Source organism: Talpa occidentalis, unplaced genomic scaffold (genome assembly GCF_014898055.3).
Source record: "Talpa occidentalis isolate TD23 unplaced genomic scaffold, MPIMG_talOcc4v2.1, whole genome shotgun sequence".
Taxonomy (NCBI): Eukaryota; Metazoa; Chordata; class Mammalia; order Eulipotyphla; family Talpidae; genus Talpa; species Talpa occidentalis.
Window position 1 is genome coordinate 148,034,317 of NW_026555331.1, and position 19,552 is coordinate 148,053,868.

General features: G+C 52.0%; 1 protein-coding gene and 1 gene segment (V, D, J or C); both read left to right on the plus strand.

Moving 5' to 3' along the window:
- Positions 1 to 487: 487 nt before the first annotated feature.
- LOC119251173 (M1-specific T cell receptor beta chain-like) lies at positions 488 to 4,567 on the plus strand. The gene is given in 5 exon segments (XM_037518615.1): positions 488 to 536; positions 661 to 874; positions 876 to 957; positions 4,077 to 4,227; positions 4,341 to 4,567. Coding segments are annotated over 5 exon segments (723 nt in total).
- A 6,471-nt stretch (positions 4,568 to 11,038) lies between these two features.
- The window catches only part of LOC119247944 (T-cell receptor beta chain C region-like), a 78,986-nt gene continuing 70,472 nt past the window's right edge, over positions 11,039 to 19,552 (plus strand). Inside the window, 2 exon segments of the C gene segment in view lie at positions 11,039 to 11,090; positions 11,215 to 11,502. Of these exon segments, the coding sequence occupies positions 11,042 to 11,090; positions 11,215 to 11,502 (337 nt within the window).

Here is a 19,552-nt window from a genome sequence, read left to right on the forward strand (position 1 = left end):
GACACACACCCAAAACCCACAACATGGATTGGACTGAGTCATTTTTTACCCACAGGTGCTTGAAAAGGTCAGTGTTCAAAAAACATATCCATGAATAGACCAAGACAAGAATATAGTTGGAATTATTTTTGTGGCAGAGTAGAAATGAGCACATCTGTGGTACAAACATGCGATGTTGATGATAACTTAAGTTTCACCCTATACTTTCCAGAGGAATAAGGAAATACACCAATTTTCAGCATAAAGCTGAACGTTGGCCAACTCTCCCAAACAAATACGAATAAGACAGACCAGATGGGCACTGGAAGAAGCAGCCTCAAAGGGTGACGAGAACAGGGCAGCCCCCTCACCTTACCCACGGCCCAGCCACGTCTGAGTCACACGTCCCTCTGCACAGGGGTGTGGCTTCTCCCTGAACACGAGACCAAGCAGCAGCCAAGGTGGAGGCGAGACAGGAATCAGCTGGGCCCTGTTGTCGGAGGCCACCATGGGTACCCGGCTCCTGGGCCATGTGATGCTTTTCCTCCTGGGGGCAGGTGAGTCCCGGGACCCAAGGGCAGCCCTTGGCCTTGCTTGCCGGTCTTGGCTCAAATCCTTCCCTGCGGCACGACCATCAGGTGCCCTCCTGAGCTCTCTGTGACTCACCTTCTCCCCTGCCAGGCCATGGAGCAGCAGAAGTGACCCAGTCCCCCAGACACCGCATCACGTTGCCCAAGAGGGAGCAGGTGTTGGAGTGTTCTCAGAGCACAAGCCACGACGCCATGTACTGGTATCGGCAAGACCCAGAGCTGGGCCTGAAGCTGATCAACTACTCCATTAATGTTAACATAACTGAGAAGGGAGATGGTTCTGAGGGATACCAGTTCTCCCGAAAATAAAAGGAGTTTCCCCCTGACCCTGAAGTCAACCGCCCTGGAGCAGACCTCTCTGTACCTCTGTGCCAGCAGGGAGGACACAGCGTGGCACAGATGGCTTCTCTCACACAAAGGGCAGCCCAAGGGAGGAGCTCCCCACCCGGGGAGCAGCATCCCACCCTCAACACCCACCACAGTCCCTCCCCGGTGCTGAGCCTTCCGTTCACGCCCAGTGAGCAGGACAAGCGACTGTGTTGGGCCCGTGGCCGGCGAGAGTTGCTTCACCCAAACTGAATCTCCCGTGTCAGTGCCATCACTCAACAGAGTTCTGCCCTATGCCAGCGCCTTCTTCTCCCTTGGGGAACGGTGTTTTACTAAATCTGCTTTCTCCCATTTTCTTCAGCTCAGCTAACAGCCCTGCCATCCACCCAAACGCCCAAGCCACAGCTGGGGAGTCACCCCCATCCTGTCCAGACACCCCCCCGCCTCATCCATCACCACCCCTGGGTTTTTCTAAGCTGAGATCCCGGCTGTTTTACTAATTTTTCTAACTTCACAGATAACCTCTATGGTCAGCAAATGTCCTCCCTCACCCAGATTCCTTAACCCGCTTCCAAAGTCACACATAAACCCCTCTCTTGGGCTTAAACTCCTTCGATGTCTTTCCTTAAAGGAGCTGAAGGGAGGGAGGGAGGAGGCCAGGGATGCAGGCGGCCGGGGGAGGGAGAAGGCCTCGTGGAGCACCTTTCAGTCCATCACCCGGGACACCGTGCACAATGGGGCGCTTCCCCCACCCCAAACCTAACACCGTGACAACATTACCCAGCTGGATGTGGCCAAGGTTGGCTGTGGATTCAGGAAAACACCTGGGCCCCCGGGGGTCCTGGGGAGCAGTCACGAGCTCAGAGGACAGGGTTGAGCTTGCCAGGTGGGCCTGGCAGAGGAGACAATAGGACAGTTGGAGTTATCCTGGAAAAGAAGGCCCTGCCCACTGAAATGCAATCCTAAAACAACTCTGCATGAGGCGATGAACCCAGGACCAAGACCTGAAATTAGCGACACCATTGCTGGGGGAAAGAGCAGCCCTGGACAAGCACGTGCTGCTGCAGGAGCGGGCGGTGGGCAGCGGGACATGCCCTGCTGTGCTGGACAGGTGTTCTGGGCCCTGGAGCCGGTCGCCTAGACAACGTGTGTCTGAGGCTGGAAAAACCTCCCTCTGTAGGTGGGCCCGGGAATCTGGCTTGATTACCATCAGGCAAGTCTATGAAGGGTCTGGGCTGAGGGAGCCTGCTGACATGGCAGAAGGGAACTAAGGGACAGAGGACCTGACAAAACAGCCCTGGGTGCTGTCCACTGTGCTGACGTGGGGCGGCCTCCTGTCTCCAGGGAAGCTGCTTCCCCTAATGGGGCAGGGCTCAGGACCACAGGGCACCGCACGCCACTTGCCAACCCCTTCTGAGCAGAGAGGAAGTGGCCCTGTAGGCTGTGGGCGAACTGCTGGCAGAAGTGTCTGCAGCGCAGAACGCCTGAGGCCGTGAGTCTTTTTTGGTCTCTTTTTACAAGACACCCCATCTCCTGGACGTCCTGTTTCTGGTACGAGTGATGCCAAGTGAGAAATGAATTAATCGTAGCCCCACTCCTGGCTCGCGCCCGGGTCTGCACATGCAGGTAAGAGCACGACCTGTGATCATGTCATGCAGTCACCTTCCTTTCTGCCCCTGAGTCCTGAAAAGCTGCATCTGGACAGCATCAGCCTCTCGATGCTGAGGATAAAGGGAGGGAAACTCGATTAGGAGCTTAGAAGGGTCTCCAGTGTGTCATGGTCAGAGGAAGACGGCAGGCGGGGTCAGGGAAGCCTCGTTCAAGTACATCTTCCCTGAGCCCATGAGCCACCTGGTCCAGGCCCACGTTCTCCACGCCACCTTTTGGGATCTTTCTGGATAACTGGTCCACGCGGGATGAAAAGTAGCTGCATGAGGCCCAGGGGAGGATAATCTACTGATGCTTTTATTTTCTCCTCTTAAGCTCCTTCTTGCTGTGCAGCCATTATTACCTCAGTATCACGCGTCCTTGTCAGTGTGTGTGGCTGAATTATCTGGTGGCTTTAGAAAGAACCTTCATCATTTCTCTAGAGTCTCCCTCAAAATTTTTTTTGCTCATTTACTCACATCTCCGAAATTGCATTCACTCTACCAGCTGACTGTCTTTCTACCCCAATTTCCATCTTTGAGGGTCTCATCAGTGAGGGGCTGTCTATGCTTCTCTTCTCCAGGCCTGAGAGTGCTGTCTCCTCTCAGTCTACAGCTGCATCACACTGCCCTGGAGGACACAGAAGGGAAGTGACTGTGACTGACTGCCAGTCTCAGAGGACTCCTCCTTAGCCCCATCCCTGCTCCCAAGCCTCACCCCTGCTCCCTAGCCCCACCCCTCCTCCCTAGCACCAACCCTGCTCCCTAGACTCAGCGCTCCTCCCTAGCCTCACTCCTGCTCCCAAGGCCACCCCTGCTTCCTACCCTCACCCCTCCTCCCCAGTCTCTGGCACACACCCTGCTCGGCCCACCCTCTGCACAGCCCTTGTGCTCTCTGTACCTTCCTTAACTCAGTTCAAGCACAGAGATGTCTTTTTCTCCTAACTTAGCCCAGCTCAAGCTCCTCCTCCACCTCTCCCTCCTCACCCTCCCCCCTCCCTGCTGACAGCGCACCCCGTTCTCAAACCCAGAGCCAGCCATGCCTGCATCTCAGCCAAGAGGTGAGCACCAAGTTTCAACACCAGGTGGCCTCCCTCTAGAGCCTGCCCTCAACCAATTCACTGATAATTGTTATTTAAAAATTGTTATGGAAAGCTAGAATTTCCATGAAGGAAATGAATATATTCTATCTGTATACATTTACATATATTTATAACTGTCACATAAATAGGAGACAGACAGACAGACAGACAGCACACATAATGTTTCCTAATCAGAGCTGAGGGTCACTTGAGAACAATATTCCCAGGACTGGGGGTGGGGGCGGGCAGCAGAGTTCGGGCCTGCCTCGCTACGAGGTCCTTCTAAAGGCAGCTGTTAGGTCCGCGATGTGAACTCACACAGGCACACACTTGGAGCACTTTCACACGTGCACACACACTCAGGCATGTACACACACACGCAGGCATGTACGCTCCTGTACACCCACACACTGAAAAGCAAGGGCACTCAGCCTGTGCTCCACACTCCCCAGTGGCTGGAGGGAGGCCTGGCTCCCCAGGTGGGCGGGACAGTGACATCACAGCCACCTGCCGCGGCCTCGCCGGGGGAGACCCACACTGGTCTTGAACCGGCCATGGTTCTCAGGCTCCTCTGTGCTGTGGCCTTTTCTGTTCTGGAAGGAGGTGAGTCCAATGGCAGCTGAATCCTGAGCTACCGTCCCAGATGCTGGGTACGAGATTTCCCTCCTCAGGCTTCCTGGAGACGGTCTTTCACCTCCTCTGCCCTTTTCTCACAGTCCTCACCGATGCAGGCCTCACCCAGAGCCCAAGATACCTGGTTAAAAAAGAGGGAGAACACGCCTTGTTGGAATGTTCGCAGGACATGGGCCATAATAGCATGTTCTGGTATCGACAAGACCCAGCGCTGGGGCTGCAGCTGCTCCACTACTCCATCGGTGTCGAGGATACACAGGACGGCGATTTCCCTGATGGGTACAGCGTGTCCAGGGAAGAGATAAAATGATTCCCCCTGAATGTGACATCCGCCAGCCCTGATCAAACATCTGTGTACCTCTGTGCTAGCAGTTTAGACACAGCGGGGCACAGACACATCCTCCCTGCACAAAAAAGGGCCAGGGCAGGGGAGGTGCCACCAGCTGGGGCTTAAGATACAGGATGCAGATGTCCCTGAAGGTCCACATCCTGGAGAGCCCCGACACTCTTCACCCCTCCCCCACACCCCTTCCAGGTCAGGGCCACCCCAAAGTTAATGCCCAGGTGGTGTCTGCAACCCGATTCAGGAGACTCCTGAGGCCGGGAGTCATTTTCCGTCTCTTTTTACAAGACGCTCCATCCCCTGGGGAGGTCCATTTGTTGGTATGAGCGATGCCAAGTGAGAAATGAATTAATTTTAGCCGCACTCCTAGCTTCGCCCAGATCTGCACATGCAGGTAAGAGCACGCACTGTGATCATGTCATGCAGTCACCTTCCATTCTGGCCCTGAGTCCTGACAAGCTGCGTCTGGACAGCATCAGCCTCACGATGCTGAGGATAAAGGGAGGGAAACTCGAGCAGGAGCTTAGAAGGGTCCCCAGTGTGTCATGGTCAGAGGAAGACGGCAGGCGGGGTCAGGGAAGCCTCGTTCAAGTACATCTTCCCCGAGCCCATGAGCCACCTGGTCCAGGCCCACGTTCTCCACGGGAACTTTTGGGATCTTTCTGGATAACTGGTCCACACGGGATGAAAAGTCGCTGTGCTCTATGCATGAGGCCCAGGGGAGGATAGTCTACTGATGCTTTTTTTTTTTCCTCCTCTTAAACTGATCCAGCTCTGCAGCCATTATTACCTCAGCATCACGCATCCTTGTCAGTGTGTGGTGCTGAATTATCTGGTTGCTTTAGAAAGAACATTCATCATTTCTCTAGTGTTTCCCTCAAAAATTTTTTACTGATTTACCCAAATCTCTGAATTTGCATTCACTCTACCAGCTGACTGTCTTTCTACCCCAATTTCCATGTTTGAGGGTCTCATGAGTGAGGGACTGTCTATGCTTCCCTTCTCCTGGCCTGAGAGTGCTGTCTCCTCTCAGTCTACAGCTGCATCACACTGCCCTGGAGGACACAGAGGGAAGTGACTGTGTTGACTGTCAGTCTCAGAGGGACTCCTCCCTAGCCCCACCCCTGCTCCTTAGCCCCACCCCTGTTCCCTGCCTCCACCCTGCTCCCTAGCCTCACCCCTGCTCCCTAGCCCCATCCCTCTCCCTAGCCTCACCCCTGTTCCCTCGACCCAACCCTGGTTCCTAGCCTCACCCCTGTTCCCTAGCCTCCACCCTGCTCCCTAGTCTCACCCCTGCTCCCTAGCCTCACCCCTGTTCCCTATCCCCACTACTGCTCCCTAGATCACGCCTGCTCCCTAGCTACACCACTGATCACTGGCCCCAGTAGTACTCCCTAGCCCCAACCCTCCTCTCTAAACCACGCATCCTCCCAAGACTCAGCACTCCTCCCTAGCTTCATCCCTCCTCCCTAGCCCTGCTCCTGCTCCCTAGCCCCGCCCCCCTCCCTAGCCCTAACCTCCTCCCTAGCCCTAGCCCTGCTCCCGAGCCCCACCCTTTCTCCCAAGCCTCACCCCTCTTCCCAGTCTCTGGCACACACCCTGCTCAGCCCTCCCTCTGCACAGCCCTTGTGCTCTCTCTACCTTCCTTAACTCAGTTCAAGCACAGAGATGTCTTTTTCTCCTCACTTAGCCCAGGTCAAGCTCCTCCTCCACCTCTCCCTCCTCACCCTCCCCCGTCCCTGCTGACAGTGCACCCCGTTCTCACACTGGAGCCAGTCATGCCTGCATCTCAGACAAGAGGTGAGCACCAAGTTTCAACCCCAGGTGGCCTAACTCTAGAGCCTGCCCTCAACCAATTCACTAATAATTGTTATTTAAAAATTGTTATGGAAAGCTAGAATTTCCATGAAGGAAATGAATATATTCTATCTGTATACATTTACATATATTTATAACTGTCACATAAATAGGAGACAGACAGACAGACAGACAGCTCACATAATGATTTCCTAATCAGAGCTGAGCATAACTTGAGAACAGTATTCTGAGGACTGGGGGCAGCAGCAGAGCTCTGGCCTGCCTTGCTGCCAGGTCCTTCTAAAGACAGATGTTATGCCCGCGATGTTAACTCACACATGCACACACATGGAGTACTCTCACATGCACACACACACAGGCATGTACACACACATAGAAGCATGTACACATATGTACACCCACACACTGAAAAGCAAGGGCGCTCAGCCTGCTCTACACTCCCCAGCAGCTAGAGGGAGGCGGCTCCCGAGGTGGCGGGACAGTGACATCACAGCCACCTGCTGCGGCCTCTCGGGGGGAGACCCACTCTGGTCTTGAACCGGCCATGGTTCTCAGGCTCCTCTGCACTGTGGTCTTTTCTTTCCTGGGAGCAGGTGAGTCCAATGGCCGCTGAACCCCTGAGGTTCCGCCCCAGATCCTGGGTGCAAGATTTCCCTGCTCAGGCTTCCTGGAGATGGTCTTTCACCTCCTCTGCCCTTTTCTCACAGTCCTCACCGATGCAGGCGTCACCCAGAGCCCAAGATACCTGGTCAAAAAAGAGGGAGACCCTGTCTTGTTGGAATGCTCACAGAACATGGAACATGATAGAATGTTCTGGTATCGACTGGACCCAGCCCTGGGGCTGCAACTGGTCTACTACTCCCTCATTGTCAGGGATATGCAGAAAGGCGATTTTCATCAGGGGTACAGTGCATCCAGGATGGAGAAGGATAAATTCCCCCTGAATGTGAAGTCTGCCAGGCCCAATCAGACATCTGTGTACCTCTGTGCCAGCAGTTTAGCCACAGCGGGGCACAGACACATCCTCCCTGCACAAAAAAGGGCCAGGGCAGGGGAAGTGCCACCAGGTGGGGCTGAGGCTACAGGATGCAGGTGGCCCTGAAGGTCCACATTCTGGAGAGCCCCGACACTCTCCACCCCCCCACAACCATTCCAAGCAGGGTCACTCCAAAGTTAACGCCCAGAAGGTGTCTGCAACCCGGTTCAGGAGACTCTCATGGCCCAGAGACGTCCTCCCGCATAGCCAGCCTCATAGGAAAAGCCCTATTCTACCCTCCTGTGCCAGCTTCCTTGCCTTCTTTGCCCCGGGCCCTTCCACTTGCTCCTTGGCTGGTTCTTGACTGACATTTCACTAGAGGGCCCTCACACACCCTAATTATCTATATAATGAAATGGAATGTAACATACTACAGTGTCATATACATGTCATATCAGAAGATAGCAGCATGATAGGATCCAGCACTTAGATGTAATTTTTGGGAACTCTGTGGAGAATGTGCCAGTTCTGTCTGGATCCCAGAAAGCTCAGAGGAGATTCCATTTGAACTTCACCTTGATTGTGGGTGGGACATTCTGGACAAAGAGAACAAGTTCTGCAAAGATTGTTCATACCCGGAGGGGAATAATGACGAGAAGGAAGACCATCAACTGCTAAGAATTAAATTCAACTGAAGAAATTGGACAGAATGGAGTTTTTGAACAAGCTGAGTGTCTGGTTTCATGAACATAAGTATGAAAATTCCTTGTAGGCTGTTGCTCAGGCTGATCTGAAGTAACAGCTGATGGCATCAGCAGGCAGGTGATTGGTCAGTCCAAAGTTTCAGTGGTTGTCCATGTCCTTGGTTCCTCACAAAGATCATAAATTCAAATAACTTGTGATCTTGTTACCATTAGACATTCCCGCTTGGAATAGAGGGAATTGAATTGTCTGTGGGAAAACCACATGGAAATTAGAAAAGGTGGCAGTATACACAGCCAGGCAATTGGGATGCAATAAAAATATGCACATTCTGCAGAACTCAACCTATAAAGGAATTAACTATGGGGCCAGAAAACGCTACTCAAAATATAGATTTAGAGAACAGAGATAACATGTTTGGAAATAAAGATGATGGTTTTCTGGTTCTTTACGGAGAATAAACACTAATAAATAAACAAGCTAAAACACACCAGAAATATCGAAAAGGTAAAATACTCTGCAAAGCAATGACAGGTCTCAGAATCATAAAAACAACAGGGATCTGTATTATGTGAGAAGGGAATTAAGCAATTAACCATCAAAAGCAATGCTCAGCCCTGAGTGAGAAACTGGTGTTCAAATGAATGATACAGGAAAACCTCAGATAATTGCAAATCTCTGGATGAATTCTGGGTCAGAGATAAATGAAAGGGCATTACCAACAGGGGGAGACGTTCATGGTTAAGTGCAAAGGGTTATTTGACAGCATTTACAGGGTGATAGACTTTTTATCAAAAAGAACGTGTTCATGTGCTGACACACATATAAGCAGGTGTATCCATCCTCATGTCTGTCTCTTACCTACTAAGCCTCTATCTACACATGTACATGAAGTAAGAGAGAGACAGGACAGAGATCTGGACAATGTACCACTGAGGTATTAGCAGCAAGCATCGCAGACAGTGGTGACGTGTGTTATTTATCTTTCTTTTCGAACATTCTAAAATCTACATGAATAGTTTCTCTGGGTAAAAATAGATGTGAAATGTTTTTCAATGAAAATTGAAAATTGGATGTTTTCAATGAATGAAACAGAAACCAGTCACATTTCCACAGCAGGGAACAGCGCTCCCTTCTGACAGGAGGGCGGGGTGTGCTCAGGAACGTGAAGGCACCAGGAGGCTGAGTCTGCAAAGCCATCACAGGAGAAGGAGGCTGAGGGGGCAGGCGAACACCCCCCTTTCTCGCCTTGGCTGCTGCCATGAACACGAGGCTCCTCTGCTGTTTAGCCCTCTGTCTCCTGGGAGCTGGTGAGTCCTAAATATAAAGAAAAAATTCTGTCCTGGCTTCGCCTGTCTCCAGCCCCAGGTCCTTCTCTGCACAAGGTCCCTCCTGGCTCTATCCACAGCTTCTGTTTCCTTTCTTCACAGACTCTCTTGATGTCCAAGTCACGCAGACCCCAAGACATCTGGTCAAAGGCAGAGGCCAGAAGGCTGAGATGAACTGTAGTCATCCACAAGGACATCCTTACGTTTACTGGTATCAACAGATCCCGGGAAAGGAGTTTACATTTTTGGTTTACTTACAGGATGGTGAACCTGAGGAAAAAACTGATTTGTTCAAGACGCGGAACTTCTCAGCTAACTGTCCCGAACAAAGACTCTGCAGCCTGGAAATCCCATCCTCTGAAACGGCAGACTCAGCGCTGTATTTCTGCGCCAGCAGTCAGTACACGGTAGTGAAATGTCAGCTCCTGTGTGCACAAATTGAAGGCCCCAGCCCAGGAAGCAGGTGTCATGTTCGGTAGGAAGGAAGCAAAGAAATGCTTCAACCACTGTGGGATGAGGACAAGACCGGGGGTTAGCAGCTGTCATGGAGCGACGGACAGACAGTTCTGAACGGCCGCCTCCCAACTCACGGCTGTCTTTGCGTCTTTTATTTATTAACATTTATAATTTTTTACATTTTTTAAGACAGTATTTGCTTCCCCCACCTCCTCAGATTGAGTCCCCTAGTATTTTCTTTGCTCCTTCTGCGGGATTCATGTCTTCTCTCTGTTTTCTGCCCATCTCTTTTTCTGCTTTTCTCATGGCGAGGATGAGCTGGTCCTCATGGTCACAGACCTGCTGGCACCTTCTACCACGCGGTGAAGACTAGGCCTGCTCTTTGAAGCCAGGGTTTAAGATGCCAGGGGAAAGAGACCACTACAGCCACAGGGTACAGTCCTGTAGAGGCACAACACACCCCCTCACACAGCATCGCCTTCACATAATGATATAGACCAGGGATAGAGTGACTTCCTCGGAACTGAAATGGCCTTTGACAACCCTTTAGTGGACAGAGAGAGCAGAGGATGAGGAAGACAGCGGAGACCCAACCCTTGTGGGGAAGCAGCCGCTAGCAACCCCCACCATGTCTGATCTGCTCACCAGGAATGAGCCCCCGTCCAGGCTTTTGAACTGGACACACACCCAAAACCCACAACCGGATAGGACTGAGTTATTTTACCCACAGGTGCTTGAAAAGCTCAGTGTTCAAAAAATATATCTGTGAATAGACCAAGAGAGTAATGTACTTGGAATTATTTTTGTGGCAGAGTAGAAATGAGCACATCTGTGATACAAACGTGCAATGTTGATGATAGCTTAAGTTTCACCCTGTACTTTCCTGAGGGATAAGGAAATGCACCAATTTTCAGCATAAAGATGAACATTGGCCAACTCTCCCAAGCACATACGAATAAGATAGATCAGATGGGCACTGGAAGAAGCAGCCTCAAAGGGGGACGAGAACAGGGCAGCCCCCTCGCCTTACCCACGGCCCAGCACATCTACGTCACACGTCCCTCTGCACAGGGGTGTGGCTTCTCCCTGAACACGAGGCCAAGCAGCAGCCAAGGTGGAGGCATGACAGAAATCAGCTGGGCCCTGTAGTCGGAGGCCACCATGGGTGCCCGGCTCCTGGGCAGTGTGATGCTTTTCCTCCTGGGGGCAGGTGAGTCCCGGGACCCAAGAGCAGCCCTTGGCCTTCCTTGCCGGTCTTGGCTCAAATCCTTCCCTGCGGCACGACCATCAGGTGCCCTCCTGAGCTCTCTGTGACTCACCTTCTCCCCTGCCAGGCCATGGAGCAGCAGAAGTGACCCAGTTCCCCAGATACCGCATCACGTTGCCCAAGAGGAAGCAGGTGTTGGAGTGTTCTCAGAGCACAAATCACGACGCCATGTACTGGTATCGGCAAGACCCAGGCCTGGGCCTGAAGCTGATCTACTACTCCATTAATATTAACATAACTGAGAAGGGAGATGGTTCTGAGGGATACGAGGTCTCCCGAATAGACAAGAAGAGTTTCCCCCTGACCCTGAAGTCAACCGCCCTGGAGCAGACCTCTCTGTACCTCTGTGCCAGCAGTGAGACACAGCGTGGCACAGCTGGCTTCTCTCACACAAAAAGGGCAGCCACAAGGGAGGAGCTCCCCACCCTCAGCACCCACCACAGTCCCTCCCCGGTGCTGAGCCTTCCGTTCACGCCCAGTGAGCAGGACAAGCGACTGTGTTGGGCCCGTGGCCGCCGAGAGTTGCTTCACCCAAACTGAATCTCCCGTGTCAGTGCCATCACTCAACTGAGTTCTGCCTAATGCCAGCGCCTTCATCCCCCTTGGGGGATGGTGTTTTACTAAATCTGCTTTCTTCCTTTTTCTTCAGCTCAGCTAACAGCCCTGCCATCCACCCAAAGGCCCAAGCCAGAGCTGGGGAGTCACCCCCGCCGTGTCTCGGTCACCTCCTCGCCTCATCCATCACCGCGCCTGCGTGTTTCTAAGCAGAGATCCTGGCTGTTTTACTAATTTTTCTAACCTCACAGGTAGCCTCTATGGTCAGCAAATGTCCTCCCTCACCCAGATTCCTTAACCAGCTTCCAAGGAGTCACCCACAAACCCCTCTCTTGGGCTTAAACCCTTCAGTGTCTTTCCTTAAGGGAGCTGAAGGGAGGGAAGGGAGGAGGCCAGGAATGCAGGGGGCCGGGGGAGGGAGAAGGCCTCACAGAGCGCCCCTTCAGTCCATCACCCGGGTCACCGTGCACAATGGGGCCCTTCCACCAACCCAAACCTAACACCGTGACTACATTGCCCAGCTGAGATGTGCCAAGGTGGGCTGTGCATTCAGGATACCGCCTCGGCCCCAGGGGGTCCTGGGGAGCAGTCACGAGATCAGAGGACAGGGGTGAGCCTGCCAGGTGGGCCTGGCAGAGGAGACAATAGGACAGTTGGAGTTATCCTGGAAAAGATGGCCCTGCCCATGGAAATGCAATCCTAAAACAACTCTGCATGAGGCAATGAACCCAGGACCAAGACCTGAAATTAGCGAGGCAGTGGCTGGAGAAGGAGCAGCCCTGGACAAGCACATGCTGCTGCACGAGCGGGCGGTGGGCAGCGGGACATGCCCTGCTGTGCTGGACAGGTCTTCTGGGCCCTGGAGCTGGTCCCCGAGACCACGTGTGTCTGAAGCCTGAGGAAGCTCCTCCAGTAGGTGGGGCCCGGGAATCTGGCTCCATTGCCCTCAGGCAAGTCTATGAAGCATCTGGGCTGAGGGAGCCTGCTGACATGGCGGAAGAGAACTAGGGACAGAGGACCTGACACCACAGCCCTGGATGCTGTCCACTGTGCTGCCTTGGGGGCAGCCTCCTGTTGAGGGGAGCTGCTTCCCCTAATGGGGCAGGGCTCAGGATGAGTGTCAACACCGAGTGTCAACCCCTTCTGAGCAGACAGGAAGCGGCCCTGTAGGCTGTGGGCGAACTGCTGGCAGAAGTGTCTGCAGCGCGGGACTCCTGAGGCCATGAGTCTTTTTCGGTCTCTTTTTACAAGGCGCCCCATCTCCTGGACGTCCTGTTTATGGGTACGAGTGATGCCAAGTGAGAAATGAATTAATTGTAGCCCCACTCCTGGCTTGTGCCCGGATCTGCACATGCAGGTAAGAGCACGTACTGTGATCATGTCACGCAGCCACCTTCCTTTCTCCCTCCCCCTGAGGCCTGAGAAGAGGAATCTGGAGAGCATCAGCCTCACCATGCTGAGGACAAAGGGAGGGAAACTCGATTAGGAGCTTACAAGTGTCTCCGGTGTGTCACGGTCAGAGGAAGACGGCAGGCGGGGTCAGGGAAGCCTCGGTCAAGGATGTCTTCCCCGAGCCCATGAGCCACCTGGTCCAGCTTCAAGTTCTCCAAGGGACCTTTAGGGATCTTCTGGATAACTGGTCCACTAGGGATGAAAAGTAGCTGGGCTCTGCACATGAGGCCCAGGGGAGGATAGTCTACTGATGCTTTTATTTCCTCCTCTTAAACTTCTTCCAGCTCTGAAGCCATTATTACCTCAGCATCACGCGTCCTTGTCAATGTGTGGTGCTGAATTATCTGGTTGCTTTAGAAAGAACCTTCATCATTTCTCTAGACTATCTTTCCACCCCAATTTCCGTCTTTGAGGGTCTCATTAGTGAGGGGCTGTCTATGCTTCCCTTCTCCTGGCCTGAGCATGCTGTGTCGTCTCAGTCTACGACTGCATCACACTGCCCTGGAGGACTCAGATGGGAAGTGACTGTGACTGACTCCCAGTCTCAGAGGGACTCCTCCCTAACCCCACCCCTCCTCCCAGTCTCTGGCACACACCCTGCTCAGTCAGCCATTGCACAAGCCTTGTGTTCTCTTTACCTTCCTTAGCCCAGCTCAAGCATAGAGATGTCTTTTTCTCCTATCTTAGCCCTTGGAAGCTCCTCCTCCCGCCTCTACCACCTGCCTCTCCCCCCACTCTGCTGACAGTGCACCCCGTTCTCACACCCGGAGCCAGCCAGGCAGCTGTCCAGCCAAGAGGTGAGGACCAAGTTTCAAACCCAGGTGGCCTACCTCTAGAGCCTGCCTCAACCAATTCACTGATAATGTTATTTAAAAATTGTTAAGTAAAGCTAGAATTTCCACAAGGAAATATATATATATTCTATCTGTATACATTTATGCATATATTTATAACTATCACATAAATGGGAGAGAGGCAGACAGACAGACTGACAGACAGCACACATAATGTTTCCTAATCAGAGCTGAGCGTCACTTGAGAACAGTATTCCGAGGCCTGTGGACGGCAGCAGAGCTCGGGCCTGTCTCGCTGCCAGGTCCTTCTAAAGACAGCTGTTAGGTCCGCAATGTGAACTCACACATGCACACACATGGAGCACTCTCACACGTGCACACACACACAGGCATGTACACACATGTAGAAGTATGTACACGTATGTACACCCACACACTGAAAAGCAAGGGCGCTCAGCCTGTGCTCTACACTCCCCAGCAGCTAGAGGGAGGCGGCCCCCGAGGTGGCGGGACAGTGACATCACAGCCACTTGCCACGGCCTCGCTGGGGGAGACCCACTCTGGTCTTGAACCGGCCTTGGTTCTCAGGCTCCTCTACGCTGTGGCCTTTTCTTTCTTGGGAGCAGGTGAGTCCAATGGCAGGTGAACCCCTGAGCTACTGCCCCAGATCCTGGGTACGAGATTTCCCTCCTTAGGCTTCCTGGAGAAGGTCTTTCACCTCCTCTGCCCTTTTCTCACAGTCCTCACTGAAGGAGGCGTCACCCAGAGCCCAAGATACCTGGTCAAAAAAGTGGGAGACCCTGTCTTTTTGGAATGCTCACAGGACATGGGCCATGAAAGAATGTTCTGGTATCGACTGGATTCAGCCCTGGGGCTGCAACTGCTCTACTACTCCCTCATAGTCAAGGATACCCAGGAAGGCGATATCCATCAGGGGTACAAGGTGTCCAGGACGGAGAAGGATAAATTCCCCCTGAATGTGAAGTCCGCAAGTCCCAATCAGACATCCGTGTACCTCTGTGCCAGCAGTTTAGCCACAGTGGGGCACAGACACATCCTCCCTGCACAAAAAGGGCCAGGGCAGGGGTTGTGTCACCAGGTGGGGCTGAGGCTAAAGGATGCAGGTGGCCCTGAAGGTCCACATCCTGGAGAGCCCCGACACTCTCCACCCTCACCACAACCATTCCAAGTCAGGGCCACCCCAAAGTTAATGCTCAGATGGTGTCTGCAACCCGATTCAGGAGACTCTCATGGCCCAGAGACGTCCTCCTGCATAGCCAGCCTCACAGGAAAAGCCCTATTCTACCCTCCTGTGTCAGCTTCCTTGCCTTCTTTGCCCCAGGCCCTTACACTTCTCCTTGGCTGGTTCGTGACTGACATTTCACTAGAGGGCCCTCACACACCCTAATTATCTATATAATGAAAAGGAATGGAATCTACTACAGTGCCATATATATATCATATCAGAAGATAGCAGCATGATAGGATCCTGCACTTAGATGTAATTTTTGGGAACTCCGTGGAGAACGTGCAATTCTGTCTGGATCCCAGAAAGCTCAGAGGAGATTCCATGTGAACTTCACCTTGATTGTGGGTGGGACATTCTGGACTAAGAGAACGAGTTCTGCAAAGATTGTTCACACCTGGAGGGAAATAATGACGAGAAGGAAGACCATCAACTGCTAAGAATTAAATTCAACTGAAGAAATTGGACAGAATGGAGTTTTTGAACAAGCTGAGTGTCTGGTTTCATGAACATAAGTATGAAAATTCCTTGTAGGCTGTTGCTCAGGCTGATCTGAAGTAACAGCTGATGGCATCAGCAGGCAGGTGATTGGTTAGTCCAAAGTTTCAGTGGTCGTCCATGTCCTTGGTTCCTCACAAAGGTCATAACTTCAAATAACTTGTGATCTTGTTACCATTAGACATTCCCACTTGGAATAGAGGGAATTGAATTGTCTGTGGGAAAACCACATGGAAATTAGAATAGGTGGCAGTATACACAGCCAGGCAATTATGATGCAATAGAAATATGGACATTCCGCAGAACTCAACCTATAAAGTAATTAACTATGAGGCCAGAAAACGCTACTCAAAATATGGATTTAGAGAACAGAGATAACATGTTTGGAAATAAAGATTATGGATTCTGTTTCTTTACGGAGAATAAACACTAATAAATAAACAAGCTAAAACACACCAGAAATATCTAAAAGGTAAAATACTCTGCAAAGCAGTGACAGGTCTCAGAATCATAAAAACAACAGGGATCTGTATTATGTGAAAAGGGAATTGAGCAATTAATCATCAAAAGCAATGCTCAGCCCTGAGATAGAAACTGGTGTTCAAATGAATGATACAGGAAAACCTCAGATAATTGCAAATCTCTGGATGAATTCTGGGTCAGAGATAAATGAAAGGGCATTACCAACAGGGGGAGACGTTCATGTGCTGACACACATGTAAGCATGTGTATCCATCCTCATGTCTGTCTCTTACCTACTATGCATCTATCTACACATGTACATGAAGTAAGAGAGAGACAGGACAGAGATCTGGACAATGTACCACTGAGGTATTGCAGCAAGCATCGCAGACAGTGGTGACGTGTGTTATTTATCTTTCTTTTCGAACATTCGAAAATCTACTTGATTATTTTCTCTTGGTAAAAATAGATGTGAAATGTTTTTCAATGAAAATTGAAAATTAGATCATTTTCAATGAATAAAATAGAAACCAGTCACATTCCCACAGCAGGGAAGGGCGCTCCCTTCTGACAGGAGGGCGGGGTTGTGCTCAGGAACTTGAAGGCACCAGGAGGCTGAGTCCGCAAAGCCACCACAGGAGAAGGAAGCTGAGGGGGCAGGCAAACACCCCCCTTTCTCGCCTTGGCTGCTGCCATGAACACGAGGCTCCTCTGCTGTTTAGCCCTCTGTCTCCTGGGAGCTGGTGAGTCCTAAATAAAGAGAAACATTCTGTCCTGGCTTCGCCTGTCTCCATCCCAGGTCCTTCCCTGCACAAGGTCCCTCCTGGCTCTGTCCACAGCTTCTGTTTCCTTTCTTCACAGACTCGCTTGATGTCCAAGTCAACCAGACCCCAGGACATCTGGTCAAAGGCAGAGGCCAGAAGGCTGAGATGAACTGTCTTCCTGCACGAGGACATCCTTACGTTTACTGGTATCAACAGATCCCGGGAAAGGAGCTTACGTTTTTGGTTTACCTCTATGAGGATAACGTTAGAGACAAAATTGAGTTGTTCAAAAGCGGAAATTCTCAGCTGAATGTCCCAAGAACTCACCCTGCAGCCTGCAAATCCCATCCTCCGAAACGGCAGACTCAGCGCTGTATTTCTGCGCCAGCAGTCAGTACACGGTAGTGAAATGTCAGCTCCTGTGTGCACAAATTGAAGGCCCAGCTCAGGAAGCAGGTGTCATGGTCGGCGGGAAGGAAGCAAAGAAATGTTTAAGCCACTGTGGGATGAGGACAAGACCGGGGTTAGCAGCTGTCACGGAGCGACGGACCAGACAGTTCTGGAACGGTCTTCTCCCAACTCACGATTGTCTTTGCTTCTGCGGGCTGCATGTCTTCTCTCTGTTTTCTGCCCTTATCTTTTTCTCCTTTTCTCTTGGCGAGGATGAGCTAGTACTCATGGTCACAGACCTACTGGCAACTTCTACCACACGGTGAAGACCACCTCTGCTCTTTTAAGCCTGGGTTTAAAATGCCAGGGCAAAGAGACCACGACCACCACATGGTGCAGTCCTCTAGAGGGCACAAGACACCCCTTCAAACAGCATCGCCTCACACAGCATCGCCTTCACATAATGATAAAAGATGAGGGATAGAGTGACTCATCAGAAGGAAATGGCCTTCAAAAGCCCTTTAGTGGACAGAGAGAACAGACGATGAGGAAGACAGATGAGCCCCAACCCGGGAAAGCAGCCATTACCAACCCCAACCACGTCTGATCTGCTCACCAGGAATGAGCCCCAGGCCAGATTTTTTAACTAGACACACACCTAAAACCCACAACCCGGATTGGACTGAGTTTTTTATTTTTTACCCACAGGTGCTTGAAAAGGTCAGGTCAGTGTTCGAAAAAATATATCCGTGAATAGACCAAGACAGGAATATACTAGGAATTACTTTGTGGCAGAGTAGAAATGAGCACATGTGAAGGATAAAAGTGCAATGTTGATGATAGTTTAAGTTTCACACTATACTTTCCTGAGGGATAAGGAAATGCAACAATTGTCAGCATAAAGCTGACCTTGGCCAACTCTCCCAAGCACATATGAATAAGACAGACCAGATGGGCACTGGAAGAAGCAGCCTCAAAGGGGGACGGAATAGGGCAGCGCCCTCGCCTTACCCACGGCCCAGCCACGTCTGTGTCACACGTCCCTCTGCACAGGGGTGTGGTTTCTCCCTGAACACGAGGCCAAGCAGCAGCCAAGGTAGAGGCATGACAGAAATCAGCTGGGCCCTGTTGTTGGAGGCCAACATGTGTGCCCAGCTCCTGGGCCGTGTGATGCTTTTCCTCCTGGGGGCAGGTGAGTCTCAGGACCCAGTGGCAGCCCTTGGCCTTGCTTGCCGGTCTTGGCTCAAACCCTTCCCTGTGGCACGACCATCAGATGCCCTCCTGAGCTCTCTGTGACTCACCTTCTTCCCTGCCAGGCCATGGAGCAGCAGAAGAGACCCAGTCCCCCAGACACCGCATCACGTTGTCCGGGAGGGAGCAGGTGTTGGAGTATTTTCAGAGCACAAGCCACGACGCCATGTGTTGGTATCGACAAGACCCGGGGCTGGGCCTGAAGCTGATTTACTACTCCATTAATGTTGGCATAACTGAGAAGGGAGATGGTTCTGAGGGATACGAGGTCTCCCGAAAAGACAAGGAGAGTTTTCCACTGACCCTGAAGTCAACCGCCCTGGAGCAGACCTCTCTGTACCTCTGTGCCAGCAGGGAGGACACAGCGTGGCACAGCTGGCTTCTCTCACACAAAGGGCAGCCACAAGGGAGGAGCTCCCCACCCCGGGAGCAGCATCCCACCCTCAGCACCCACCAAAGTCCCTCCCCGGTGCTGAGCCTTCCGTTCACGCCCAGTGAGCAGGACAAGCGACTGTGTTGGGGCCAGTGGAAGGCGAGATTTGCTTCACCCAAACTGAATCTCCGTGTCAGTGCCATCACTCAACAACAGAGTTCTTCTTATGCAAGAGCCTTCTCCTTCTCCCTCTGGGGAGGGTGTTTTACTAAATCTGCTTTCTCCCATTTTCTTCAGCTCAGCTAACAGCCCTGCCATCCACCCAAAGGCCCAAGCCAGAGCTGGGGAGTCACCCCCGCCGTGTCTCGGACACCTCCTCACCTCATCCATCACCGCCCCTGTGTGTTTCTAAGCAGAGTTCCTGGCTGTTTTACTAATTTTTCTAACTTCACAGATAACCTCTATGGTCAGCAAATGTCCTCCCTCACCCAGATTCCTTAACCAGCTTCCAAGGAGTCACCCACAAACCCCTTTCTTGGGCTTAAACCCCTTCAGTGTCCTTCCTTAAGGGATGTAGGGGACAGGGGAAGGGAGAAGACCTCAGAACGTCCATGAGTCCA